The sequence below is a fragment of the Neovison vison genome, chromosome X (assembly GCF_020171115.1).
Source record: "Neovison vison isolate M4711 chromosome X, ASM_NN_V1, whole genome shotgun sequence".
Taxonomy (NCBI): domain Eukaryota; kingdom Metazoa; phylum Chordata; class Mammalia; order Carnivora; family Mustelidae; genus Neogale; species Neogale vison.
The window spans coordinates 72,470,186-72,498,041 of NC_058105.1; the positions used below are offsets into that span (position 1 = coordinate 72,470,186).

Sequence of the window (27,856 nt, forward strand, 5' to 3'; positions counted from 1 at the left end):
GAAAGCCCTGGGGCAATGCCACCAGGTTTTCCTTCATGGAGGCCTGGGCTAGGACAGAATTAGGGTGTATGGGGACCCAGGCCAGGCCTGACCCACTGGGCTTAAGTCCCTCCTCCCCATGGAGATCAGAAATGGAAACCTCATTGGCCTCAAGGCCAAGATCTCCAGGGCAAGAGTGGCCCTTGGGAGTATGTGCACCTTCTGTAAGATAATGGCCCTTCAGACAGTGGCAGTCTGACCATGTGCTATCAGCCTTCTGTTTTGAGGCCCAACAGCAGACTTCCTGTGCTCTTTCCCTACAGGACTCTTTATGTAACCCTTTCTGATTTGGGGAGCTGTTCTCAAGCCTGCCTCAACACTGATGATCCATCTTCCCCAAGCCAGGTGACTGTAAACCATTCAGTCATTTCTCTAAGCTCTCTGCCCACATCTCTCCCCTCCCTTCTGTTCCTCTCCTCCCCTCCCCTCCCCTCTCCTCTGCTCTCCTCTTCTCCCCTCCCCTACTCTCTTCTCCCTCTCTCCTGTCCTTTGCTCTGCTCTCTTCTCCCGTCCTACTCCTCTCCCCTCCCCTATTCTCCTCTCTTCCTCTCTCCTTCTTTCTCCTCTCTTCTCCCTCTTCCCTCCCTTACTCTCTTCTCCTCACCTCTCCTCTGCTCTTCTCTCCTCTCTTTTTTCTCTCCCCCAACTCTCTTCTCCTCCCCCCTTTCTCTCCTCTCCTTTATTCTCCTCTCTTCCCTTCCCTACTCTTCTCTCCTCTCCTGTCCTCTGCTCTCTTCTCCTCTCCTCTTCCCTCCCCTCCCCCTGCCCTGCTCTCTTCCTTTTCTCCCACACTCTCCTCTCCTCTGCTCCTCTCTCCTCATCTCTTCTCCTCTCCTCTCCTCTCCCCTTCCCTTGCCTACTCTCCTCCCCTCCCCTCCCCTCCTCTTCCCTCTTCTCTTCTTCCTCTTCCCTATCTCCACTCTCTCTCACCACTCATTCTGTACCCCATTCCTACTCCTCATTGCCTAGGGTGGCAGGGCACAGCTTAACCGGGGCCCGACCTAGCCATGACTGTATGCACCTCACCTCCCAGCCTGGCACTTGCCTGTGGTGGCCCCACATGGGGCAAGGTGCGCTGGAGTAGGAGAAGGGCCACTGCACCGTCTGCCATTGCCTATAGGGGTATGGGCAGGAGGGAATTAAGGATCGTGGCAACAAAAGGAATGTGGAGGGGGGAAAGAGCTTCTCCCCTCTGTGCCCCCCAACATTCCCTGCAGGGCCAAGGCTGGTTGAGCAGCCTCCTTCCCTAGGGTCAGGGCTCTCAGCAGGAGTGGATATGTCCAGCCCCCACTCCCCCACTTTTTTTGCTAAGCCCCATAGATCGGGACCTGAGGGGGGGGCAGCTGCTGCTCCTGCCTTGTTCTCCCAGATGAGTTTTGCAGCTCCCTGGGGCCCTCTGGCCCTACTGCTGGAGCTGCTTTTGGGGTGGAGGTACGTTGGGGGTGATGTGTGGCCCCCCATTTCCCCCCCGCCCCCCACCTGGTCTTATACCTCCCATGGGAGGAGCCCCTCCCCCTCCCCCTGGGGGGATGGAGCTGATGTCAGTGTGCGGTGGAGGTCTGTCCTCCCTTCCTGCTGTCACTCTTCCCGAGTCAGGCCCTCATCTAGGGCCGGCAGTGCCTCCAGCCCCAGTCCTCCACCGCCCTGGCTGCTGGAGAAGGACACCATGGTATGGAGGAGCATGAGAACAAGGACATAGAGCCGGATCCTGCTGGGGCTGAGACGGGAGCCCCCGGAGACCGGCAGCAGGGAGGGCTTGTGGCTGATGTGGCCCGGGGGGTCATGGCGGGGGTGGAAATGGTGGTACTGTTGGTGGTAGTGGTGGAAATAGGAGTGGTGGAATTGCTGGTGGTGGGTTTTGGGGGCCTCAGTCTCCTTGAACTTCTTCTTCTCCGACTCACAGGAGACCCACTGCACGTCACAGCACTTGGTTTCCGGCCGCTTTGGCGAAGTATCCAGCAACCCTGCCAATGGATAAGGAAGGTGTGGTGGTGTGCTAAAGGGACAGGTGGCTTTCCTAGAGAGGAGATTTTTCAAAGCTGTGACTGCACTGGTAGCCCTGGCCCAGACTCCTTTCCCCCTGTCCCTTGGCGACTTCCCTTTCTGGGTACTTCTCTCCCAGGGATCCCAGACAGTTTCTCGGGCAGGTTGCGGAGAGAGATGGCCCCTGTGCTCTTCGCCCCTGCTCTGCTCGGCCCTGTCCGAAACTGGGGACCTTGCTGCCCACTCTTCAAGGCACCAGGCTTCTTCTAATCTGACTCCCCTGTCATCCTCCCTGCTCCCACGGCCCCAACCTGGTGTCTGCCCTGGGCCCCCAGCCTCCTCCCTCCTCGACATCGACGCTCTGCCTTTACCTGTACAGATAAAGCCAGGAAGCCCTCCGTACACCATTTCCTCGTTGTCGGGGAGTATAAAGGGGCACCGGGTCTGCACTTCCAGACAGTACTGCTTACAGGGCACCCAGCGCTGGCATTCCTGCTGGGTCACGCTGAAGTATTCGGAGCACAGCCAGGCCTTGTAGACAGCCTAAGGGGAGAGGAAAGAGCATCAGCCCAGGTGCCAGCCCCTTCCTTCCTCAAAAGACAGGGATGAAGGAGGGGGTGTATTTGCCCACCCACCCAACACCAGGATCCAGGGGGTGGGGGTGAAGAAGGATGGGGGTCAAAGACCGCTAATCCTCCTCTAAAATCTCCCATCTCATAGCCCCAAGTCCTAAGGCCCCTCACCTGCAGTCCTCCAAGGCTTATGTTTTCTTTTCACTGGTAAAATCACAAAACTACTCCTATGTCAGAGCTGGAAGGGGTTTTACAGATCATCCCATCCAACCCTACTGGTTTCATTGACCCCAGGAGGTATCCTGACTTGTCTGGAGTCACTTACAATGAGGTAAACTTCAGTTCTGTTCCATTCAGCAAACACTTCTTCGGCTGATGGTGTAAAGTTTCTAAATTGAAGAAAGTGGTGGAAGGAATAATCCCTGCCCTCCCTCATTAGGGTGTTACGTGGATCAGATAATAAGACACATGTGAAAATGTTTTTGTAAACTCTGCAGTGCAATACCAACGTGAAGGGTTAGTTTTAATGAAAACAGGAATCTGCCTTAACCAGGCACCACATGTGTTTTCAAGCTCTATTGAATTCATGCTCTGTCCTGTTGGCTTCAGCTACGGTGTGGGGCAGATGGCACGTTTTGTTTACAAACACTCCTTTGCAGATTCACTTCTCAGTATACTTCCTGTTCCTCATATAGCCCACTCCAACCAGGCACTGGGTCCTCTCTGAGGTTCCCTGCTCTGTACTCTTTGGTTATCATCAAGCCCAGACTTTCTCCACAGTAACTCCAGCTGACATTTTGAACTGAATAAATCATTTTTTTTTTATTTTAAAGGGGTGTGTGGGTGGCTCGGTCAGTTAAGCATTTGCCTTAGGCTCAGGTCATGATCCAGGGATCCTGGGATCAAGCCCCACAACCGGCTCCCTGCTCAGCAGCTCTCCTCCCTCTGCCTTTCCTTCCTGCTCATGCTCTCTCTCTCTCTCTCTCTCTCTCTCTCAAATAAATAAAATCTTAAGACAAAGTTTTTTAAATCAACTAATTAATTAAATTGAAATACAGTTGACATACAGTGTTACACAGTTTCAGGTGTGCAACATAGTGATTCAACAACTCTATGCTAGAGTCCCCACGAGTGTAGCTACCATCTGGCACCATACAACACGAAAATACCATTGACTTTAATCCCTGTGCTGTGCCTTTTACTCGTGTGACTTATTTGTCCCATCACTGGAAGCCTGTATCTCCTAGTCCCTTCACTCATTTTGCCCATCTCTCCATCCTCTCCCCTTCTGGCGACCTTCAGTTTGTTCCCTGTATTTCTAGGTCTGATTCTGCTTTGTTTCTTTTTCATTTGTTTTGCTTTTTCAGATTCCACATATAAGTGAAAGCATATGTATTTGCCTTTCTCAGCGTGACTTATTTCACTTAACACAACACCCTCTGGGTCCATGTTGTCTCAAATGGCACAATCCCATTCTTTTTATGACTTTTATTTCTATTCTGTTATATTCTATTACACACGCACGCACGCACACACACACACATAGACACACACACCCCGTATCTTCTTTATCCATTTATCTATCAATAGACACCTGGGTTGCTTCCATATCTTGGGTATTGTAAATAATGCTGCTATAAATATAGGGGTGCATATATTTTTTTGATTTAGTGTTTTTATTTTCTTTGGGTAAATATCCATGGACTGGATCCTTTGCACTGGCAACTGTCTTGTGCATTATAAGATACTGAGTGACACTTTTTTTTAGGTTTTTTTTTTAAGATTTTATTTATTTGACAGAGAGAAATCACAAGTAGGCAGAGAGAGAGAGAGGAGGAAGCAGGCTCCCTGCTGAGCAGAGAGCCTGATGCGGGACTCGATCCCAGGACCCTGAGATCATGACCTGAGCCAAAGGCAGCAGCTTAACCCACTGAGCCACCCAGGCGCCCCTGAGTGACACTTTTAAAAAAGATTTTATTTATTTATTTAACAGAGAGAGACACAGTGAGAGAGGGAACAAAAGCAGGGGGAGTGGGAGAGGGAGAAGCAGGCTTCCCGCTGAGCAGGGAGCCTGACACAGGACTATATCCCAGGCCCTGGGATCATGACCTGAACCGAAGACAGACACTTAACGACGGAACCACCCGGGCACCCCTTGAGTGACATTTCTTGACTCCACCCAGTAGTTGCCAGTCCTATGCCCCTCCCATTTTTGTGACAACCAAAAAATGTCTCTGGCCATTGTCAAATGTCCCTGGGTCGGGGAGGGGGTCAGAATCATCCCCCACTGGGAACCGCTGAGCTAGCTCTTTGCTATTGAAAGTGTGGATGTGGATCAGCAGCCTCAGCATCACCTAGGAGTTTGTGAGAAGCACAGGATCTCAGGCCTCGCCCCAGACCTGCCACACAGCACATCAACAGGATGCCCAGGCAACTCCTGTATGGGGCTATCCTTGCCCCCAGCCTCCTCATATCCTCAGGGGCACCTTGTCATCGTTGCTTCTCACAGCAAAGGTACTCAGATTTCCATGGGCCTCAGAATCCCCTGGGGTGCTTATTAAATAGATTAGCTTCAAGAGGCCTGGGGTGGGCTTAGGAATCTGTATTTCGAGCAAGAGTCCTGGTCATGGTGCTGCCGGAAGCCTTTCCATCACATCAAGAACCACATGGTCAGAGCTTCTTATGCTGACTTGAAACACTTTCAGTAAAATACAAATAACTTCACTGTGAACAGGAACTTTCACAATGCCTCCCCACAGAAGCCTTTTCCAAAGCAGGGGGTGGTGACGGGTGGTGGTGGTGGGTGGTGGTGGGTTGTAGTGCAAATCCACCCCCTGAGGGACAGAGTGTTGCTTGGTGCTTTGACAGCTCACCGACATCTCACATTAAACATGCTCTAAATCTTACAATGAAGGTCTTCATTTTTTTTTTTTTTACTCCAAATCTGCCCTCATTTCCAAGTTTGGACCATTTCAATGAAGTGCCATGGCCAGCTACCCAGGTAGTCAAGCCAGAAACCTAGGTGTCAGCCTTTATTCCTCTCTTTCTGTGCATCCCTGCATGCAGTCCATCAGTGCGGCTTGCCAGTTCTTACTCCATTTCCACTGCTTTGTGCAGGCCACTACTGTCAACTGTACAAGAGTCTCTCATTTGGCCTCCCTGCCTCTACCCTTCATTTTTTCAATCTGCTGCTCATACAGGAGTAACAGTGATCTTCAAACACAACCAGATCCTATTACTGCCTTGTTTCAAACCCTTCAATGCATGTAGAATATAACCCAAACCTGACCACGGACTTCAAGCCCCTGCATAACTTGGCTTCCATATGTCTCTTCAAGCTCATTTCCTATCTCTCCCTTCAAATTCATCATGCTCCACATGTACACACATAGGTTTTCTTTCTTTTCCTTGAACATACCCTACTTCTTCCTACCACAGAACCTTGGCTCATATTGTTCTTTTGGCTTGGAATGCTCTCCACACCCCACCCTGGCCTTTCTGCATGGCTAGGTTCTTCTCATCTTTCAGGCCTGTTCACAGGTCAAGTCCTCAGAGATGGTCTTCCTGACCCCTCTAGTTAGAGGATGGCTTCTCATTACTCCCTCTTTTCTTAAGCGTTTCTTCACCATAAGCACGACTTTGTCCACATCTTCGTTTGGGTTTTCTCAGTCAGCCTCACTAAAATGCACGATGCATGAGAGCAGACAGGGTTTGTCTTATTGACCATTGTGTACTCTGCACAATATACATAAAAAAAAGTCTGTTGATTGAATGAACAGGACATGCAAATGAGAACCAATCCCTACCCTAGGAGAAATTCCAGTTTCATAGGTAGATGCATCTAATTTGAATCTATGGCATGTGATCTATACTGTAGGAGAGGTAAACCATGGGCCATTGAAGGGAAGCAAATAGAAAAGCTGGGGAAGATTTCGGTGAGAAGATAACAGTTAAGCTAGAATTCAGAGTAGGATTTTAGATGGGATGGGTAGAGATGAGGCCAAAGGGCATTCCAGGCTGAGGTGAAGGAAGTGTAGAGGTAAGTAAACTCATGGCATGCTAAAAGAACAGAGAGTTTTGTATGAATGGGGTGGGAAGAGTACCAATCTCCTGTGAGTGGACATTTCAGTAATTTCCAAGTTCTCACTATTATAAACGATGCTTTGGTGACTATCTTCATATATATGTCTCTTGTACACTTGTGTTAAATTTTGTTTATACAAGCTCTTAAAAGTGAAATTGTTGGGACAAAAGGTATGTGCAAAGGAAGGAGAAGGGAATTAAAGGAGAGTATAAGAGATCAAGTGAGGGTAAGAGGCAGGGTAAGAGTGAGGTGAACTGGTAAGAGGGAGCCTAAGGGGTAGAAGAGAGTGACGGTGGGGTAAGAGGGTATGAAGGAGGAGTGTGTAAGAGAGAGAGAGTGAGAAAGAGTAGGGAGTTGGAGAGTAGGAAATGCTGATGATGGGGGTAGACCTGAAGAGAAAGGGCAGAGGAATAAGAGAGGGAGGGTAAAGGAGGTATAGGGATGCAGTGAGGGTGGGAGAAGATGAAGGGTTAGGAAGAGAAGGGGGATAAGAGGGTGGGGACACCAGAGGGTATAAGAGGGGGTTTGTGAAGAGGAGGGGCAAGAAGTCACAAAGTTGAGGTTAAGAGTGAGCAGGGGAATTAAAGTGGGTGAGGAAGATGGGGATATAAAAAAGTAGGGATGAGAAGATGGATAAGAGAGCAGAAGGAAGGTAGAAGAAATAAAAGCAAGACAAGAAAGAAAAGAAGATGCCTAAAGCTAAAGATCCCAGTGCCTCAGAGGATCCCCTCCATCTTTTGGAACCCAGAGTGCCAAGGTGAGGCTTTATCCACAGGCCTTGCCCCAATATCAGCAGCCTGGACCCAGGATCCTCCTCAGTCCTCACTCCAAGTGTGTGGAATCGCTCCCTCTTCCACCAGTTGGGTTCAGAGTTCCCTGTAGGATTCTCCCTGGGCTCTTCCAGTTCAATATTCCTGCTCCTATGAGAGAAGGCCCAGCTGGAGTTGTAGCCCTCCTCCCAGGCAACTGTGATTGGCCTAGTAACAGGGGATGATGGCTGGGCACCCACCTGTATGCTGGGAAAGAGAGAGAGAGAGTGGGAGGAAGGGGTTGGCAGCGGCGGGGGGGGGGTTACAGTAGGAATGAGGCCTTTTTCCTCAATTACAAGACCCTACCTCAAGCCCCATGCCCCCTAGTCTGGGTCACCATGACAATAAGTGGGTGACATATTGCCTGAGGGGGACACCAGGCCTGTGGGTGGTTAGGCAGGAACAGGCAATGAGCTAATGAGGGACATAGAGGAAGAGCAAAAAGGGGTTGAGAGGTAATCCAATTTCTTGGCCTCATAGTGGGCCAGCTGAGGCCACTGCTGGCTCACCTGCTTCGGAGTTGGCCTAGGGTCCTTCTCAAGTGAAAAGTCTGTCTCTCGGGGCTACCATCTGGGCAGCAAACCTACCTTAGTTTCTGCATCCCTTTTCCCTTATGGAGCCTAAGTAGCTGGCCCCGGGCGCCTGGGTGGCTCAGGGGGGCTAAGTAGCTTGCCCCGACTGATCAGTATGAGGACTGAGCCAGAGGGTACCGGCCTGTTTGGACAGTCACACCTGAATACTCAACAGTAAGGACAGGGAAGAGCTAGGAGAGCCAGGGTTAAGGAAGCTGTGGGGCCTGCTGGAGGTGGGACACGCAGGGAAAAGGAAGAAATGTCTCGAAACAGGACAACGGTCCATTGGGAGACACTTGGAGATCTCTCGCTCTAGTCTCTCAACTCTGGCTGCATATTAGAACGACTCAGAGAGTCTTTAAAAAATGCACTCTAGACCAGCAAAGTCAGATTCTTTGTGGGTGGGACCCACACTTACATAGTTTTTCAAAACACCCTAGGTAATTATAATACGCAGAGAACTATATGATTAGCCCCTCTAGTTGCATTTGATAGAGGAGGAAACTGAGGCCCAGAAAAGGGGAAATGACTTGTCTGTAGTCACATAAAATAATGACAGAGGGATAAACTTGAAACCTGGTTTCTTGGCTCTCAGTCCATGGTTCTTCTTACCAGACAATCTTAGTGATGACTGAATTCCACACTCAGGGACAGGGCAAACAAAGGCATGCATCGGGGAGGACAGCTGAGAACCAGGCTGGCTCTGGGCTTTCAGGCTCTTCAAACTCTAGCCTTGGCAGAAAAGCCTTCTGCATCATGTGCTGTCCTCTAAGCTTAACCATCCTGGATCTTCCAGGTAGTGGCAGAGGATGGGTGGGGTTGGAAGACTTGACTCAGCAGTGCCCTCCTTTTCCTACAGACCCCCCTTTCCCACCTCAGTCAGGCCACCACTGGGCTCAATCAAGTTCTGGCTGCTGCAGCCAAGTTGCTATGGGAACTGGGAGGGGAAGGAAGCAGGGAGTAACTAGAGGGAACACCAATTAACCCAAAAAGGAAGCTCAGAAGACTATCCCACCCCTCCTCCCAACTGGGCCGCTAAGCCACTCTTGAAATGGGAGCGGGAAAAGATGAGAAACCCTCCTGCGCTCTGTAGCTGCCAGTTTAGAGAGGACCAGGAGAACTGAGAAAGGCTTACCTTCCTCCTTCCTGGTTTGCCGCCCTGGCCAGGGCATCCTCACTCCTATGCTTCTTTGGAAAGTGACTGACTTCTCCTGGCCCCCACAATGCTGTGTGAATCCACGCAGGTGAGTATATACACACACAGTGCCCAAAGCCAAGATTCAGGGCCAGAGGGTTTAGAAAGAGGAGGCCATCCTGGACGTCTTGGTTTAAGAGCTGGAAAACCATCCAGAGAGGAGAGCTTCTGTTTTTGCCAGCCAGAAAGTCAGCAGTTTCCTTATTGGATTCCAACTTGCTAATGTCCCTAGGGCCTGTTTCCCCACCCAAAATCCTCCCTGCAGACCTTATCTTTATGGCTGCTTGTTTTCTTAATGGACTCCTGGGACCCTTGGCCAGGAGCTACAGCTGCAGAGCCTGTGGAGGCAGAGCAACAATCTGGGCTGGACTCGGGGATGAAACCCACTGTCCACAGCACACAAGTAACCACCCACCCCCATAATTTACCTAGGAGGAGACTGAGGCCCAGAAAAAGGGATTGGTTTAGCCGAGTTGGAGGCATGCAAGAAATCAGCTACAAAGCCAGGATTAAAATGCATCCTCTGACAACTAACCCCATGCCTCTTTGCACCACATCCATCGGTACACCTAGAATTTTGTGAGGTACCTCCTAGGGCAGGGTCTGAAAGAACCACATGGTCCTATTCCTGATTCTGGGCTTTCAAAGAAATGGATCAGGACAGAGTAAGGTCAAAGTCAGTCTCCGAGTCAGGGAAAAGAGATCATGGACATAACTCTGAAGATAACTGTAGTTCATTGGGACTGGCAGAGTCAGACTGGGATTAGAGGCATTATAGGGCAAATCCAGGTGGATGATACGGCCTTGCTTAAGTGGCTATAAAAATAACCAACAGCTTTCCTACTTCAGAGAATGAGCAGTCATGGGTTCAAGTGCTTTGGCCTGGCCTGGAGGAGATGGCTGGATAGGTGTGTAAGAATTTAAAGCCAGTGCAGTTCCAGAGGGACCTTGCACCTCCAAACTTCCCAGGCCATCTGCTCAAAGGCCAATGGCTGGGTGGGCCTGGCTTGGCCAGGGGTTAGTCTGCTCAGTGGAAAAGTGGTGTTCCTAATGCAGCGGTAGCTCTTAAGGAGACTGGCTGATTCATATCAATCAGATGAGCAGTGGAGGCAGGTTCATGATCACTCCGGAAGGGACTGTGAGAGTCATCACTTCACTTCCCTGTCTGCTGTTGGAATTTCCACTCTAACATCACTACCAAATGCTATTGTCAGAGGGCATTTACTCTCTCCTAGAGCAGCCCGTATCTTTAGACAACTCTAGCAGTTAAAGAAGTTCTCCCTTCTTTCCAGCTGAGATAATGCCTTTCTGTGGCTTTACTCATGGTTCTTACTAGATCTACAGTCAGCTTCCTATCCCCCTGGATAGCCCTGCAGTTATTTGTAAACTTCCCTGAGTCAGATCTTCCCATTCATTTGTTCATGCAGGGATCACTTTCTGAATATCTGAATATCTTCTGAATATCTGGCACTGCAATGAGGGGATACATATGATAAAGATGAGTAAGATAAGATTGCTATCTTCAAGAAGAAGGAGAGACAACCATGTGAATCAATCATTATAAGCCACTGTGCTAAATAGTATGTACTTGATACAGTGCGAGCATAGAGGGAGGAGTGATCAACTGTATTTTGAACGCTGAGGGTAGGAAAACATCTCCATGAGGAGGAGGCTTGAGTTGGGACTTGGGAAAAAATTGGAAGAAGTTTGCTAGGCAGAATAGGGCAGGAATAAGTGTAATTCGAGCAAAGGAATCAGCAGGTATAAAAGCCTGGTTGTGTGAAATAGTGCTGGGTTCAGACACTATAGGTAGTTTAGCTTAGTTAGAGGCTACAAAGGGGGGGGGTGTAATGGGAGAGGCAGTTGCAGAGGAAGGCGTTGCCCATATTATGATATACTCTGGATGCTGAGGAGGAGGTGGGCTTCATCTTATAGACAATTGAAAGCTTTTTATGGGTTTTATTTTATTTTAAAAAATATTTTATTTATTCATTTGACAGAGATCACAAGTAGGCAGAGAGGCAGGCAGAGAGAGAGAGAGAAGCAGGCTCCCTGCCTAGTAGAAAGCCCGACATGGGGCTCTATCCCAGGACTCTGAGATAATGGCCTGAGCTGAAGGCAGAGGCTTAGCCCACTGAGCCACCCAGGCACCCCAAGCCTTTTATGGGTTTTAAATAACATCTTTTTAAAAGATCACATGTCACTTTTGTGGTTAACTTTTCAGGCTATGTCTGAAAGTGTGGATGGTGGAGTATAGGCATCAAGACCACAGGTAGGGTGACAGGAAACTATTTCAATAATCTGAGTGAGAGATGTTGGGGACCTCAACTAAGGCAGTAGCATACAATTACGAAATGGAGAGAACTGGCTTTGAAAAAAAAAAAAGAAATGGTGAGAAGGCATGGATGTGAGAGGAAACATCAACAGGAGGTAAGATCAACAGGATAACTTATGGAGGCAGGGAATGAGGGAGAGGGAGGGGTCCAGGATAACTACCAGGTTTCTGGCTTGGGTGGCAGGATGAATAGTAGTTTCATTCATTACAGAAGGAAATCAGGAGGTAGAGTAGATTTGGGAGTGAAATAGATGAATTGTTTTTTACCATATTGACTTTGAAGTATATGTGGCTCAGCTAGATAGAAATGTCAAGAAGACAGTTGAACATAATGGTCTGAGCTCAGAAGGAAAGTCTGGGCCAGAGATAAATTACCAAGGGATAAGGGGTTAATCATTAGAAACATGGTAGGAGTATATTTTCCCCTACCCTTTGAAGTTGGGCATGACCCTATGACTTACTTTGGCCAATGAAATGTGAATTGAAGTGATGTGGATCACTTTTCAGGAGGAGCTTTAAGAGTTGGTATATGATGTGGCATATTCTCTTCCCTCTGCTGCTGACCATGGAAGCAGTGTTGAAACAGACCCTCCACTAGCCTGGGTTTCTTGGTGACTATCATGATAGTCTTGCATGCTCCCTGCTGACCTATTTTGGACATGTTTTGTGAGCAAGAAATAACAGTTTGTTGTGATAAGCTTCAGATAATTAGGAATTGTGTGTTGCTGAAGCATATCCTAGCTCACCCTGACTGATAAAGCAAGAGTGGAAGCCAAGAAGTGGATGATCTTGCCTAGGGAGAGTGAGTACAAAAAGAAAAGGACCAACAGTGGATCCCTGGAAAACACTAACGTTTAAAGGAAAGGTGGAGGAAAGGAATCTGATGAAGATGATGAGGGAGTGGCCTAAAAGATTAGAGGAGAACAGAAAAGAGTAGCATTCTATAAATTAGGGGAGGAGAGAGTTTCCAAGAAGAGGGAGTGATCAGCAAATGCGTACTTAGAAACATGCTGGCAGTCTCATCACAGTGAAAATGGTTTCAGTGGGGCATTGGCAGCAGAAACCAGACTGTAGCCAATTTAAAAGCAAATGTAAAGGGGGGTACCTGGGTGGCTCAATGGGTTAAAGCCTCTGCCTTTGGCTCAGGTCATGATCCTAGGGTCCTAGGATCAAGCCCTGCATGGGGCTCTCTGCTCAGTGGGGAGCCTGCTTCCCTTCCTCTCTCTCTGCCTGCCTCTCTGCCTACTTGTGATCTCTGTCTGTCAAATAAATAAATAAAAATGTTTAGAAAAAAAATAAAAGCAAATGTAAAGGAAGGAAAATGGAGATAGCAATGTGTAGACTACTCTTCTAAGGAGCCAAACATTCCCTTTTTTTTTTTCAATTATTTCATAAGATGTGGTTTCCAGTTCTCTCTTCTATCCTGGTTGTTCATATTCAGATGAGTTCCTATTTTTCTGTGTCCCTTGCAACAGAACCCAATTCCTAAACATAGTTTATCAACATAGTCAAGTAGAAGTATCAGCCTTCCTGACCTGGAAGCTCTGTCTCTGTTAATGCAGCCTGAGACCACCTTTGCTCTCCTGGGGACTGCCTGGTATTTGTCTGGTAATTCAGTGGAGAGAGATGGAAAGAGAAAAGACCCACCTGGAGAGTGGGATCAAAGGTACAGCCTGGATCAAAGTCCCTGCAAGGAGCCCAAGCCTTCGAGTAAGACATCTGTATAAATTAAATTCTGGAAACTGTAGGCTCCCTGAGGACAGGAATTGTATCTTACTTATCTGTACATTGCCCTTAGTGTTTCACAAGGAGCTAGGTATACAGAAAAGGTGCTTGCTAAGTACTTGAAATCTGAGCACTTGAAAATGAAGCCTCCAACAACTAGTTCAGATTGAAGTAAGGTGGAGACCTGCAATAAAAAGGTAGAGGTAATAGGTTATGTGATGTTCTGTGTTTGCATGCATTTTACAGCTCTGATGGGGAAATTGGACATGTATTAGCAAAAAGTCATACAGAACTAAGCAAAATGAGGCAAATATTAACTCCAGGAAAACAAGTTGACTAAGGAAGGAAATGTAATCCAGTATTCTACATGACTCAGCTGTGAACAATATTTATAGTCCTAAGAACGTAAAAATGTAATCCTGATAAAATCAGAAATTGTGATATGCCAATATTGGATATATGAAGGGAGGGGAATTATGTGTGCACATACTGTGCTGTTGGTAGTAAGAGAGCTAAATTCTCCTCTAATAAAACAAAAGTCAATAGATATTTAAAACAAAAAACTCAAGATACTGTAGTATTGGCATGCCATTTTGAGATGCGGGGGTAAATATCAGAAGAAACAGCTAAGAGATTTGGAAATATTTAACTCTGAAGAGTGAGGCTCAGGGTTTGAGCAGAAGGCTTCTGTTTTAAATATAAGCACTGAGATCTATATTTATCGTTTGAAAGACATTAAATTATATATGTGTGTGTGTATTGTGTGTGTATATGTGTGTACATATATATGTGTATATATAAAATTCACACACGTACACACACACTGATATTTAAAACAGACAAGTCAAGAAACAGTAGTATTGGCATACCATTAGAAATGTGGAGATAAATTTTAGAAGAAAAAGGAAGGAGAATTTCAAGTGTTTGACTCTGAATAGTGAGTATACATATGCATACTCAATACTTTGATAAAGTGAAAATGAAACAAAAATGCTTCCTCGCATCCATGAACCTTCAAAACAATAAAACAAAAATGTCTGAGACTTAATCTGACCAACCTCACCAGACTCAGCCCTAAAGCCCCAGGCCCCGCACAGCCAGTCCTGGATCTACTCCATCCCCACTGCCTGGGCCACGGGCTTGGGCCAGGTCAGCTTAACAAGCCAACAGAACTTGAGTGGTCCTGTAGCCAAAAAGAGGAAATGATGTGAGAGGACAGGAGCTTTGGGGGCTTCTGTGCCCAACGGCTGTGCAGGCCACCACAGGAATTTTGCCAGCGAGACAGTGACAGCCGTAGCTTCCTCTGAGCTGCACACAGACATGTGCAGCATAAAGTCCCACTGCCCCCTCCCAGACACAGCTGTCTGCCACACATTGCTAGCCCTGGGCCCAGGCCCAGAAAGCAATCTCTAGCTTTCCACAGGGATCATTGTGAAACCAGCTCCCTGACCCTGCCTTACCTCCTTCTCCAAATGCAGTACCCTGATAGACAGATGAGAGGCTGGGGAGAACAGAGACCTGATAAAAGAATCTGTCAGCCATGCTTGGTCTCTAGGGATGAGGTGAATCAAGGCTTTGGAGTCCTTCCATCTCTGCCTCTTTCTTCCCCTACCTAAGCATGTCTTTGTGCCCTCACTCACTAGAGTCACACCAGTTGCCTTCTGGCTCCCGATCTCCCACTCCCATACCAGACACTTCACCGCCTGCTCCCAAATTACCTTTCCCTTCTCCAAAGCAGTCCATCCCAGTGTTGTCAATCTCAATTGGATATTCAACAGTCATTTGGATGAAACACATCTAATTTAAGTGAGAATAATACTGGCTGCCATTTATTAAGTGCTTGCTATATGCCAGGCTCTGTTCTAAGCAACTGAAATTTATTAACTCACTGAATGCTTGTAACCACTTCCCGAGGTGGAGACATATTTATGGATGACAACAGGAAGGACCAGAGAGTTTACGTAACTTGCCCAAGGCCACACAGCCAGTAACAATAATGGTGGCTACCATTTCGTGAGCATTTTCCATCCCACAGGTACTGTAGTCTTAAGAGATTAGCATGTTGTATGTCCTTTAAGCATCAAAATGACCCTACTTCTTAATTTTGAATGTGAAGAAAGTGAGGTTCCAAAAGAGTGAAAGAACATGTTCAAGGTCTCAACAACTAGTTTATGGAGAAGACAGATTTCAGAGCCAGATTTACCTGGATTTCAGTGCCCAAGCTCTTACATGCCCTGTTGCCCCTTGGCAGTCTCTCCATTTCACTATTACCATGGAAGGAATTAGCTTGTTACTCAAACAAATCTTTTTGATGGACTTGCAGGTCAAGTTGGGGAGAAATTTCTAGGACTAGATGGGAGAGTGATTTTCTACCATCAGTGTATTCAGCCCATTTCTTATATGAGTAAGGTTTTCATTCTAAGGGGATGTGGGGGGAAGAACCTTTGGGTTCTAGGGGCTATACATGACCATTTCCACTCTCCATTCAAAGCAATCCCTTCCCACTTACCTCTAAACACACACACACACACACACACACACACACAGAAACACACGCCCTGGGAGATGAAGACGTCGAAAAGAGGCAATTACTGCTTTGCTTCATCCAAACCCACCAGCTTCCTACCCAGAGCTGAAGGCTCACTATTAGTGCTTTAACCTTTGGCAACTGGTGAAGGGGGGGCATCTATCTTCCCATAGAAGGGCTTTCTTTCTTTTGGACACCAGCTCTTCTGTTCCTGGTCCTATCATTTAAGGACTTCTGGAAATGCCTTGCACTGGAAGACTCCAGGGCAAGAGTCCATTTCTTCAGAAAGGCCTCAGGGCACTCTACCTAATGGCTCCCACCCAGCATGCCCCAGAAATGTCTGTATTGCCAAGCCTTTGCTGGAGTCAGATGGAGAGTCAGCTAAAGCTGTGCTCTTATTCTGGAGCTAGCTTTGTTAACTTGAACAAGTCACCTATAAGGAGTGGGGGACTCAGCCACTAAATTGCGGCTAATGAGCAACTGTGGCTAATGCGGCTATGAGCAGAGGACTCTCCCTCTCTGGGCCTTAGTGTGGATCCAAGAAGGTGGTCTCTAGGGAGGCAGCCTATGTGATGGGGTCAAACATCTTTAAACTCCATCCTGTGGTCGAATCCCAGGTCTGCTCTTACCAGTTATGGGGCCCCAAGCAAGTGACTTAAATTCCCTGATCTTCATTTTCCTCATCTGCAAAATGGAAGAGAATAAAAGCACCTATCCTTATCTTTCTATAAATTACGTATGTAAAGCAACCAGCACAAAGCTTTACCTATAGTTTAATTGCTCTCGCACAGAATGGGCAGTACCACGGCCTTCTGGCAATCAAATCCCTGGATTTGACCTGGATTCAAATCCCAGCTGCAACTCTTACTAGCTGAATGACCTTGGGTTAGTTATTTAACCTCTCTGAACCTGTTTTCTCCTATGTAAAATGGGAATATGTATTTTTGCACTTCACAAGGCAGACATATGGATTAAGGGTCTGGGATAGTTCTTTTCTTTCCCATTCCTTCCTTTCAGTTCTAAGATTGAAATAACAAATGAGAAAAATAACGGCCACAAATGGCATCAGAAAAAGGCTAAAATCATTAATACCTATAAAAGAGTACATAAAAATCAATAAAAAAAAACCACAAGACACCAACAGACAATTCACAAAACAAGTAATACAAATGGCCTATAAACAAGAAAAACAAATTTTTGACCTAAGGAATGCAAATTAAAAGCCAATGCTATACCATTTTTCAATCCCAAATTAAGAAAGCTTTAAAAATAAGATACTCGATGGTGGAAAGGGTGGTAAATTAGCCTCATGCTTTCTGTGAAGGTATACACTAGAATAATCCTTGTGGAAAGAAATTTGTAAGGAAGAAATTTGTATGTCAAGAGCCTTGAAAAGGTTAATACTCTTTTTGATTCTGTTAGAGGAGTCCCAAATGTTCATCCAGCAGAATTAATGTTTATGCTCCCATTTGTATGCAAAACAAAGGAAAGAAAAAGTCATTGTGTGTGCAAATGTTTATGTAAGCTCAGAGAGAGGGGCAGAAGGATACACACCAAATTGTTAACATCAGCGACCTCAGGGCAGTGGCACTGGGAGGATTATTAATGTTTTCTTTGTAAACCTCTGTATTGTTAGATTTGGTACCATGAGCATGCATTATTTTGTGATTCGAGAAACTCAGCGAAGTAGAGAAATAAGAAAAATATGATTGAAATAGCATTTATTAAAAAAAGGAATCATAGATCTGATAGAGATGTATGAACAAAGATATTCATCACAGCATTAATTCTAATGGTAGAAGTTGGAAGTAAATATCTCGCAGTAGGGAACGACTTAAATGAATTGCACTGTATTCATGCGATAGGATATTGTACACTCCTCAAGACTGATGTTTTTGAATATTTAATTACATGGAAAGATGCTCAGTATAACTTTAACAATAACTGAAAAAGAGCAGGATAAAAAAAAACCCATGATTTCAACTATGTAAAAATAGATAGTCATCTCTCTTAGGGTGGCTCTTATCAAAACCTGTAAAATAGTAAGTGTTGGGAAGGATGCAGAGAAATTAAGAATCCTTGTGTGTGGCTGATAAGAAAGTAGAATGGTACAGCCGCTGTGGAAAATAGCTCAGTGCTTCCTCCAAAAGTTACATGTGGAATTACCACATGATCCAGCAAGCCCACATCTAGGTAGGTACCTCAAACAATTGAAAGCAAGGATCTGAACCAATACTTGTATCTCAAAGCCCATAACAACATCATTCATGATAGACGAAGGGTAAAAGGAAAGGAAAGCATATGCCCACACAAAAGCTCATCCATGAATGTCCGTAGCAGCTTTATTCGTAATTGCCCAAAGGCAGAAATAACCCAGGTGTCCATAGAGATGAATGAAGAAACAAAATAATAGTATATCCAGACAATAAAATATTATTCAACCATTAAAAAGGAAGGAAGTGCTGGTACAGGTCACAACATGGATGAACCCTGAAAACGTGATGTTAAATGAAATAAACCAGACACAAAAGGACAAATAGTGCGTGATTCCACATAGATGAGGTTCCTAGATGCGTCAAATTCATAGAGAGAGAAGGAAGGATAGAGGTTACCAGGGCTCGGGGAGGGATGAATGAACGCAGTTATTGTTTAATGGGTACAGAAATGGATTCATTCTAGAAATGGATGGTGGTGGTGATCATACAACATTGCCCCTGAACTGTACACTGAAAAGTTATTAAAATGGCAAATTTCATTATGTATATTTTACTATAATGAAAAAACTACAAAAAACTTCATTATGTATATTTTACTATAATGAAAAAACTATATCTATATCTATATATATATCTATATATCTGGGTGCCTGGGTGGCTCAGTTGGTTAGCATTTAACTCTTGATTTTGGCTCAGGTTGTGGTCTCGGGGTCCTTGGATGGAGCCCCCACATCTGGCTCCGTGCCCGGCAGGGAGCCTGCTTGGGATTCTCTCTCTCCCTCTCTCTCCTTCTACCTTTTCCCCACGCTCACTCTCTCTGTTTCTCTCTTTCTGAAATAAATAAAATCTTTAAAAGAATGTATGTCTCTACACATGCCACAAAAAGACACATTAGAAGGAAATACACTATAACATTAAGAGTGTCTCTGGGACCTTTTACCTTGTTATACTTCTATTTTCCAGAATTTCTCAACGACTTTTTTTTTTTTTTTTTTTTTTGGTAATTGGAAAACAAGGGTGTTCTCCAATTCTGGAGGGCTGACTTGTTTGGAAGTTCTAGTTGAGTCGAACACTAAGCAGACACATTTGTCTTCCACAGATCTGCTAGGTCACCAGGCTATCCGAATAACCAAATAAACTTCTAGGACATAATGGGAAGGCCCACCACCATGCCATGTCCCTCGGCAAGCTGACGGGCAGAACTTGGTGAGCTGGCACTTCCTTCTACTCCCAAGAGAAGCCTAGCCATCCCAGGCCAGGGCTCATTGAAACACTGGCCCGGGAAGTGGGTGTCCGAAGCTCAGGACAGGTGTCAGCATGCTCTGGGGTGACAAGGTTTCACTGTTTCCATGACCAGCTCTCCCAGCAGGTGTTGGGTGGGGCTAGGGCCTGCAGTAGGCCTACCTAGGAGGACCTCCTCCCCTCTTGTACTGGTTGGTCCTTCCAGCGGATGAGGCCTCCAATAGTACAGTTCCTTCCCTCCAGGCAGGGGGAGCCTGGATCCTCCCATCTCTTGTGTAGAGCCTGCAGAAAGAGGAGGGACCAAACACCTCCCTTCCTGGTGCCCATCCTCTGTCACTCTCCCAGGACGATACCAGTGACTGTCGCTGGGTCTCAAGGATAAGAGACTGAGGTGCTGAACAAAGAGGATGCTGGTGGGTCCCCACTTTTCACCTCAACCACTCCAGGGGGGCCCATGCTGCCATGAGGCCTTGTTGGACCTCCTCTGTGGTCAGGGTGGCCTTGCAGTCTAGTCTTTCAGTAGCCAGCTGGGCACTGCTTCTGACAGCTGGAGGAGATCATTAACATTTTCTTCGTACATGTGTGCTCCAGTGAAAGGACAGACCTGATTTTGTATTGCAGTCCTCCCACCTTTTGGCTATGTGGCATGGGTGGGTCACTTGCCCTCACTGAGCCTCAACTGTCTCATTTGCAAAGTGGGGATAATGATAGTTGCTACCTGCTGGGATGATTGGATTGAGGTGAGTCTATGGACACAAAGAAAGCCCCTGTCATCTTGTAGGCCCTCAAAAGCTTGCAGTTTTCTTTCCCCCTTTCCCTTTTTCCCCCCTTTCTTCTTTGGCGCCCATCTGCCTAGCCTTCTAGTGCGGAGACCTGTGACCCAAGTTCCAGCTCCCTTCTCCAGGATCCATTTGAGCAAGAGCTTTGGTCCTGGCAGCCCTTTTCACTCTGTGGCAACTCCTTCCCTCCCCGGGGCCAGCTGCAGCTCGCCTGTGCCTTTGCACTCCCCTCTAAGCACCTCCCTGGCTCAAGGTGTCAAAAATTCAGGCTTTTCTGAACCTCCTCCATGCCTAAGGAGAGAAGTCTGATCCGGCATTCCTGGCCACCCACATACACTCTGGTCTAAGTGTCTGTAACCGCAGGAACACAACATACCCATTCCCCTGAGACCTCCCAGGTCAGCATTGGACAATGGTGCTTCTGGCAGCCTGAATTAGTCTAGACCCCTCAGCAGATGCCCCTCGATTTCCAGACAAACACCTACAGCTGGAGTCCGCATGTGGCCGAGACGTGAGCTAAGGCGGGGGTGGGGGACAGGTCAGATATCAGGTCTGCACAGCCACAGAGCAGGTAAACAGCCTCAGAGGGCGGGAACACAAAAGAACCACCCAGAGGGAGAAGATTTTCTAGGGCAAACTCCCACCCTTGAGCCTGAGATGTCCTCCTACATACATCCCCACCTACACACGAAAGGGCGGGGGTGCCCCTTCCATGAGGTACCAGAGCGTGGAGAGGAGACGACATGCCCCCATAGGACTTAGAAGCACCCTCCTGGGCTCTTAAGGTGTTCAGAGATCTCTGACCCTCCTTTATTGTCAGCCCCGCCCACTGTCTTCCTTTTCCTCGCCCCCATCTTCACTGCCTTCACTGTGTTCAGCAGACTCTTCCAGCCAGACCATGAGACTAGGTGGGAGGCTGCTGGGCTCCCTTCCTCCACCTAACTCCCCCCACCCCCACCTTCAGGAGATACCAGTGTATCCTTCCTGGAGGTTCCCGTTGCTATGGTGACTATAGTAGTCAGGCACCAGCCTGTGGAAAGGATGGGAAGTAGCCATGAAGAAGACTGTGCGTCCATGTGAGTGTCTGTGTCTAAGTGTGTGTACAGGCACACATACACATGTCTACCCTGAGCAGGGAGGGGAAACAGCAGAAAGCAGAAAAGGGGGTGGAGGGAGGGAGGGGACAGAAGAGGGGACCAGAAGACGGAAGGGGAGGCATGGGGAGAAGGGAGGGGACCAGAAGACGGAGAAGGCATGGGGATAAGGGAGGTGAAGTGTGGATGGGATGTGAGAGATGCAAAGAGTGAGGGGACATGGAGGTAATCAAGGGCGAGAGGAACAGTGCAGGGTTGGGGGGCTTGGGGAGAGGCCAGAAGAATGGAAAGACATGGGGTGAAGGTTGGGAGGGGTGTGGTAGAGGTGGGTGATGAGGGCAGTGGGGTGGGATGGGAGATGGGACGAGGGGCTGGAGGTAACTGTTGGGAGAAGTGGGAGTTGGAGGAGTGTAGAGGTGAGGATCAGCAAGTGAGGTGTGGAGTGTGGTTTTGGAAGGGTCTAGGGGGATCTTCTAAGAAGAGATCGGAAATGTTGTGGGGTCACTGGTATGTGGATGGGAGGTGTTGGGCGTGGGCTAAAATTTGGCAAGACTATGGGGGGTAGGGGTGGGTCAGGATGGGGGTGAGGTGGTCTGGAGACATATGGGCAGCATGAGGTCACTTTCCCCTCCCACATTTAATCCACTGTGTCCTTGGCTGAGCTACACACGTTGCCTCTTCTCTGCACCAGTCTCGTCCCAGAAGCCCAATGCTCACATTCCTGGGCAATGAAATTCTGTGGATTTAAAGGCTCCTCCCCAGGGGAGGCTTTGCCATGGTTCCTAGGTGGCCACGTCTTGACTGCCTCCCACTTCCTCCCCACCCCCACCCCTGCCCCAGTCCCAGCATGGCCCAGGGCACCCTCTTTGCCCCTGAGAACCCTGGGTCAGGAATCCAACTGTGGGGCTCAACTCCCGGCCTGTGAGCTTGGGTGGCAATAGGGATCACTGCCAACTTAGAGCATCTGCCCTTTGCCCAGTGACCTGAGCTGCCGGCTCTCAGCATCAGTGTTAGCCCAGGAGTCCTGCTTGGCAGGAAGGCTGTGGCAGGTGGGAGGAGAAAGGAAGGCAGCGAGGCAGAAACAGCTGCCAGCCGGAGTGGAGGAAGAGCAAGGCCCCAACGGGTACGGGCAGAAGGCAAGGCGCTGGCTCTGCTGGCAGTCCCCCCTCCTCTGTGTGGAGGTGCCAGCCCCCTCACCGCCCCCTCCCATCCAGTGCCGCTGTTCAGGGAGCAGGCTCTGCTCATGGGCCTAAACCCTGTGCTGAAGCAGTCCTCAGAGGTCACCTGTCCAGCTCCTCCCATAACCCGGAGTGAGAGTCGTCTCCACAGCATTTCCTCCAAGGGTCTGCCTGAGTCAGACCAAGATGTTTGCGGAGAGCAGGAGCTCACTTCCTCCCAGGGCAGTCTGTTCCCTCTTTGGAAGGGAAAAAGCTGCTAACTGAGCCACTCCGATGTGCCAGGCCTAGGTCCTGTGTAGACTTGTCAGTAATAATGACCTCACAGGGCTCGTATGATGAATTAGCTCCAGTTTACAGATGAGCAAAGTGAGGCTCAGAGAGTCAAAGGACCTAGCTCAAGGTCACACGGCAAGGGACAGATAAAAGAGCTGGGTCTGACCCCAGGACTTTCGAACTACGAAGTCCCTATGGGGCTCAGCAGGACCTGCTTCTTCTGCACCATGACAACTCTCCTGCGGTTTGAAGTCAGAGACCACACCTTCCTGAGTCGTCTCTTCTCCTGGTGAAACAGCTCCTTCCACTCTGTCCAGGAGAACCTGGGTTCCAGCCTCCTCCCCACCTGTTCAGTATGAGATCCAGAATGAAATGGACAGTCTGCCATGTGGGTTCGGGTCTGTCTAGAACAGAGTAGAATTATCACATCCTTTCTCGGTATCAACCTTTACTTCTGTGGCCCAATGGCTGGTAAGAGAGCGAACTGTCCTTCTCTTGGTCTTTTATCCCTTCTCGGATCAGAACCATGAGAGAAGAAGGCAGTGTTTTGTTTTCGTTTCCACCACTCCCCTAGTCACACTGTCCTAAATTTGGAGCCAGAGAGGGGCAGAGGTGGGGGAAGAGGGGATGGGAACCAGGCAGGGGTGCAGCAGGGCTGGGAGGATGGAGAGCTGTGTGTGTGGGCGGGGGGGGGGGGGGGGGGGGGGTGGGGAGTGAGGTGGCTCTCTGGCAGGGCTGGAAGGGAGGGCCAAGGGGAGGGGGAGGTGAGGGCTTGGGGGTTGTATGCACAGGGAGATAAGGGCTGGGGGGTGGCCTGGGGTTGCAGGAGGCCAGGGTGGGGATGGGCATTGGCCAGCCTAACTTAACATCCCCTGCTGTGTGAGAGGAAGTAAGTCGCACATTAAGGAAATGTTGCAGCTGGTACTAAATTGGGAGGTGTCACAGGCAGCAGTGAGGACAGGTATATGATTTGTGGGGCCCCGCATGGCCAAAACAGGGACAGACGCTGCTGAGGGAGAGAACAGGGTTTCTGGAGCTGCCCAGGAAAGATCTGACTGAGACACTTAGGACAGGGCCCCAGGGCTGGGGGTCACCTGGGTCTGGAGCAGACGCTCCAAGCTTGGTTTCCAGAAATAGAGGAAGACTCCTCATCCTGGCCTGGGCTATGGGCTCTCCACCAGGTGGGGGGGGAGCTTTGTGGATGAGGTGTCATCTCCAAGGGATCCCCTCTAGGGTAGAGGCTAAACAGGAAAGGGCTTGGAGCCTGGGGGCAGGTGTGGGAATGGGTAAAGAGTACTGGGATAGAGGTGGGGTGAAGGGAGAAGGGCTGCAGCTAGGAGCAGAGCAGGGCTTCCTTTCCCCTCTGTGCCCATAATACAGCTGGAATCCAGAGTCCTGTGGGTCTAGGCCTCGGCAGAGGGAGTGGGCGCCAGAGAGGAGTGGGAGACACCAGGAGAAAGCAGGCACTGCCCTTCTCCCAGCACAGCTGGCAGTAAGAGAGCAGGCAGAGTTCACTTGAGAGGGAGAGCAAAAGAGTGACAGTGACAGCAACCGTGGCAAGGAGACAAAGCAGAGCAGGGACGGCCCTAGCCATGGAGAACTTGATGGGAGGCTATGGCAAAAGTAGGCCTCTGCTCCTCTGCAGAACACACTGGTTGGAAGGCTGGCACTCCCGCTCTTCGGCTCAGCGGCCTCAGGGCAAACTGCTTGATCCCCCTGCACCTCAGTTTCCTCATCTGTAAAATGGGGATAATGGCACTGGTATTGCCACCCTCCCTGGGCAGTTGTGATCTCGTCAGATCTCTGACAGAGGTTACAACCCTAAGCATAATGTCAATGTCAGGTGTCATATTATTACTGCAAAATGCTATCAGCTATCTCTTCCCACTGAAATCTCACAAAGGAATTGGGATGTGGGCAGAGCCAAGATCATGGGTCCCATGTTACAAATGAGGAAATGGAAACTTAGGGAAGTGAAGTGATGTGCCCAAGGTCACACCACTAACAAGTGGTAGAGGTGATGAGGCCTCCTGAATCCAAGACATCAGTTTGTCTTTCTCCTCCATCAAAGCACTTGGTAAAAATAATTAATACAGGGGATTATTATTGAGTGTGGGATTAGACGGAGCCTGGAGCCAACTACAACGGGGGTGGGGGGAACCCATGGGAAAGTTGTGATGTGGTCTCTCAGTCATGCTGGTGGCCGAAGGGAAGGAAAATGATCAGGGCCCGGGGACTGGAGGGAGGGCCACAGAGAGCGACATCCTTTATTACATATGCCATGGACCACATCCCTCTGTTCTCACTGAGTGTGTATCTGTGACTGACATCGAGGGTGTGTGTGTCTGTCTCTATGACAAAATGTGTCCTTCTTCATGTGACAGTTCTTCCGCCTCGCCTGCCTGTGTGACTTTGGCATCAGAGAGAGATAATGCGTGTGTGTGACAGGGTGTCTGCCTCTCTGGCACTGTTTGTGGGTGTGACGACCTCTCTCTATCCCCGCATGACTTTGCCTGGGGTGGCGGTGGTGGTGTATGGCAGTGTGTGTTTGTCTATCCGTCTGTACACCTTTAAGAAGTGGAATATCTCATTTGGTAGTGTGAGTGAGGCAGTGAGTCAGCTGAGGCTGAGGGAGGCGGGAGGGAGACTGCTAGGTTACGAGAACAGGAAAAAGGAGAATGAGAAAGTGAAGTCAGGAGCAAGGAGCTACCCCTTTCCTCCCCAACCCCCTGCCCAAATCCTTAAGGAGCTCACCAGGAGCATGGCACCCTGAAGAAGTCCACAGCGGGCACGTTAGTTGGAAAGGGGCACTTTCTGCCCCTCCCCAAGGCCTCAGAAGGAGACAAGCTAGGCTAGGAGTCATTGTCTCCCTCTCCAGCTCTCAGCCCTTAGCTCCAGGATGAGTGAGGCTACCACCCCACCTGGTCTCCTCAGCACTTGACCCTTTGACCTTGCGTTTCTCTTTTCTCCCAAAGGCAGGCCACCCGGGCCAAGCTGAGCAAGCAGAGCAGTAGCAACACATCCCAAATGTTTACAGTCCTCATGCACCTATTGTCCAGAAATGACCCTGCCGAGGGTCAAGAAGTTCCTCCATACCCAGCTCTGCCCTAGCCAGGCCCATCCTGCAGTGGCCTCCCCGCTCCTCTGAATGCCTGTACCCAGCAGCCAGACAGCCAGCTTTCCCTCCACTGGTGCCCCAGTGTGCTGGGAAGGCACTGGGAGTTTGTAATGCAGCAACCCCCAGTGGCCCTCCCACGAGCCACTGCGCCCTGTTCCCCAGCTCTTATTGGGGAAGAGGAGCTGGCAGGTTCCCTCCTTGGGAGAAGACAGGCACCCCTGGTCTCCACCTCAGGTCATATAAGGTCAACAGAGCCAAGTGCCCCACCAACAGGAATGCCTCTCCTCTCACTCACTGGCAGGGGCTAGTGGTGAGGGTTTGGGTTAGTCTGCCAAATATTTTTCCTTCCCCACTTCGGTCTTCCCCCTGCACCAGTCACTAGACCCAGGACATTCAATGCTGGCTCCTCGGAAAGGAAGGGGCCCAGCTGGCTGCGGAGGGAAGCCACCCCTTTGTCCGTGACCCCTCCCTCCTAGTGCAGGGGCGGGGCACCAGGAAGCCCCAGTCCGAAGGTGCCCAAAACCTGGGGTTGATAGAAGTTGGCCAGGTGGTTTGACCTGAATCTCTGAGGCACCCCTCTCTGGGAGGGGTCCCAAGGTAGCACTCTGCCCTACTGTGAACGGTGGGGGTGATGGGAGGAGGTGAGGTGTATAGAGGGTGGGGGGAGACCTCCTTTTGTCTGTGGATCCCACCGCCACCGCTCCCACCGCTGAGGGAGGTGCTTTGCCCGCGGACGCCAGTCCCTACCTTACAGCCTTTCGTGCAGGACCGGATTGAGTACTCTTCTGCCTGTAAGTATTTATGCAGCACGAGGTCGAACTCGTCATATTTTTCCTGAGCATGTCGGTCAAGCCGCTGGTACGCCTCGATACAGTTGTTACACACCTCCCAGGCCCCGGAGCCCGGGCTGGCCACCACGGCCAGCAGGTCCCCCAGCAAGGTGTCCAGGCTGCAGTCCAGGCTGTCGGGGCGGTCCATGCCCAGCAGCAAGTCCCAGACCGTGTAGGTGTCGCAAAAGGAGAGAGTGAAGTTCCGAAAGTGGCCTTTGAGCAAGTTTTTTTTGGCGGAGGGGAACTCGGCCGGGGCACGGGAAGGGGAGTCAGGGGGCCGCAGTGGGGGGGCCGGGGTAGTCGGTTCAAAAAGTCTCTGCAAAGATTGCAATTTGGTGCAAGCTGCGTCCAGCCCCGTGGGCTCTGGGACGCCACCGCAGTCCGGCCTGGGACCGGCAGCGGGGGTGGCTTTGGTCAGGTTGCTGTATTGGGGGCCGCAGGTGCCCGGGGACGCGCTGGGCTCGCCGGGCGGCGGTGGCGGCTGAAGGGGCAGCACCGCGCGAGGAGGCATCGGCTGCCGCTCCCGGCCGGTCCCCCAGGGCGGCCGCATGGCGCTGCTCAGCTCCCTGGCCCGGGGCCGGGCCCCCGCGCACAGCCACAGATGGTCAGCGAGCAGCACGGTGAAGAAGAGCAGGGACGCCAGGGACAGTCGCCATCGCTGCGCCCGCTCAGAGTCAGCGCAAGGTTTGTCGCTCGGCCTGGGAGCCCAGCAGCAGCAGCAGCAGCAGATAGTCAGCGCGGCGGCGTCTTTCCCGGGCCACATCCAAGCGCCCCTGAACATATTTCGGGGGGGGGTGTCCGGGCTGGAGAGATCAGGCAGGCGCGAGGCCGGACGGCCGTCACCAGCGGGCCAGCGGGCTGCGCGCTGCTCCGCGCCGCTCCGCGCTCCTCAGCGCCGTCCAGGCTCTACCTCGGTGGCTGCATGGTGAGGCAGGCCGGCCGGCCGGCCCCGAGGCACCGCTCAGGCCAGAGTCGCGGGGTGCTCTCCTGCCGTCCCCGCGCTCCTCCCGCGCTCCTCCCGCGCTCCCTCTCTCGCAGCCAGGGCGCCGCCGCCCGGCCCGCTAAGCACTGCCCGGCGTCCCGGCGGGGGGCGGTGCGGGGCACTGGGGCGGTGGCGGCTGCGGCGGCAGCGCCGCACTCCTCATAGTGTCGGGCCCCTCAGCTGCCCTCCGCTCCGCGCCACTCCACTCCGCGCCGGCGGCCGCCCGGCTCGCACTCTGTTCTGGCCGTCTCGGCTCGGCGCAGCTCTGCGCCCCTCAGCGCCGCCGTGCGGGCCCGGCCACCG

General features: G+C 50.0%; 1 protein-coding gene across 1 annotated transcript; it reads right to left on the minus strand.

Moving 5' to 3' along the window:
* Positions 1–901: 901 nt before the first annotated feature.
* Positions 902–27,856, minus strand: NALF2 (NALCN channel auxiliary factor 2). The gene is made up of 3 exons (XM_044235486.1): positions 26,489–27,856; positions 2,394–2,565; positions 902–2,003 (listed from the first exon to the last, which is right to left on the minus strand). Exons 1-3 carry the CDS (start codon positions 27,350–27,352, stop codon positions 1,618–1,620), a joined length of 1,422 nt encoding a protein of 473 aa, XP_044091421.1. The 5' UTR covers positions 27,353–27,856; the 3' UTR covers positions 902–1,617.

Excerpts from the sequence above, each read along its gene's own strand:
- NALF2 (XM_044235486.1), bottom strand. The coding sequence starts at position 27,352 with ATGTTCAGGGGCGCTTGGATGTGGCCCGGGAAAGACGCCGCCGCGCTG. Across the intron at positions 2,566-26,488 it reads CCTGCACGAAAGGCTGTAAG|GCTGTCTACAAGGCCTGGCT; the intron begins GTAGGGACTGGC and ends CTCTCCCCTTAG. Across the intron at positions 2,004-2,393 it reads TCCTGGCTTTATCTGTACAG|GGTTGCTGGATACTTCGCCA; the intron begins GTAAAGGCAGAG and ends ATCCATTGGCAG.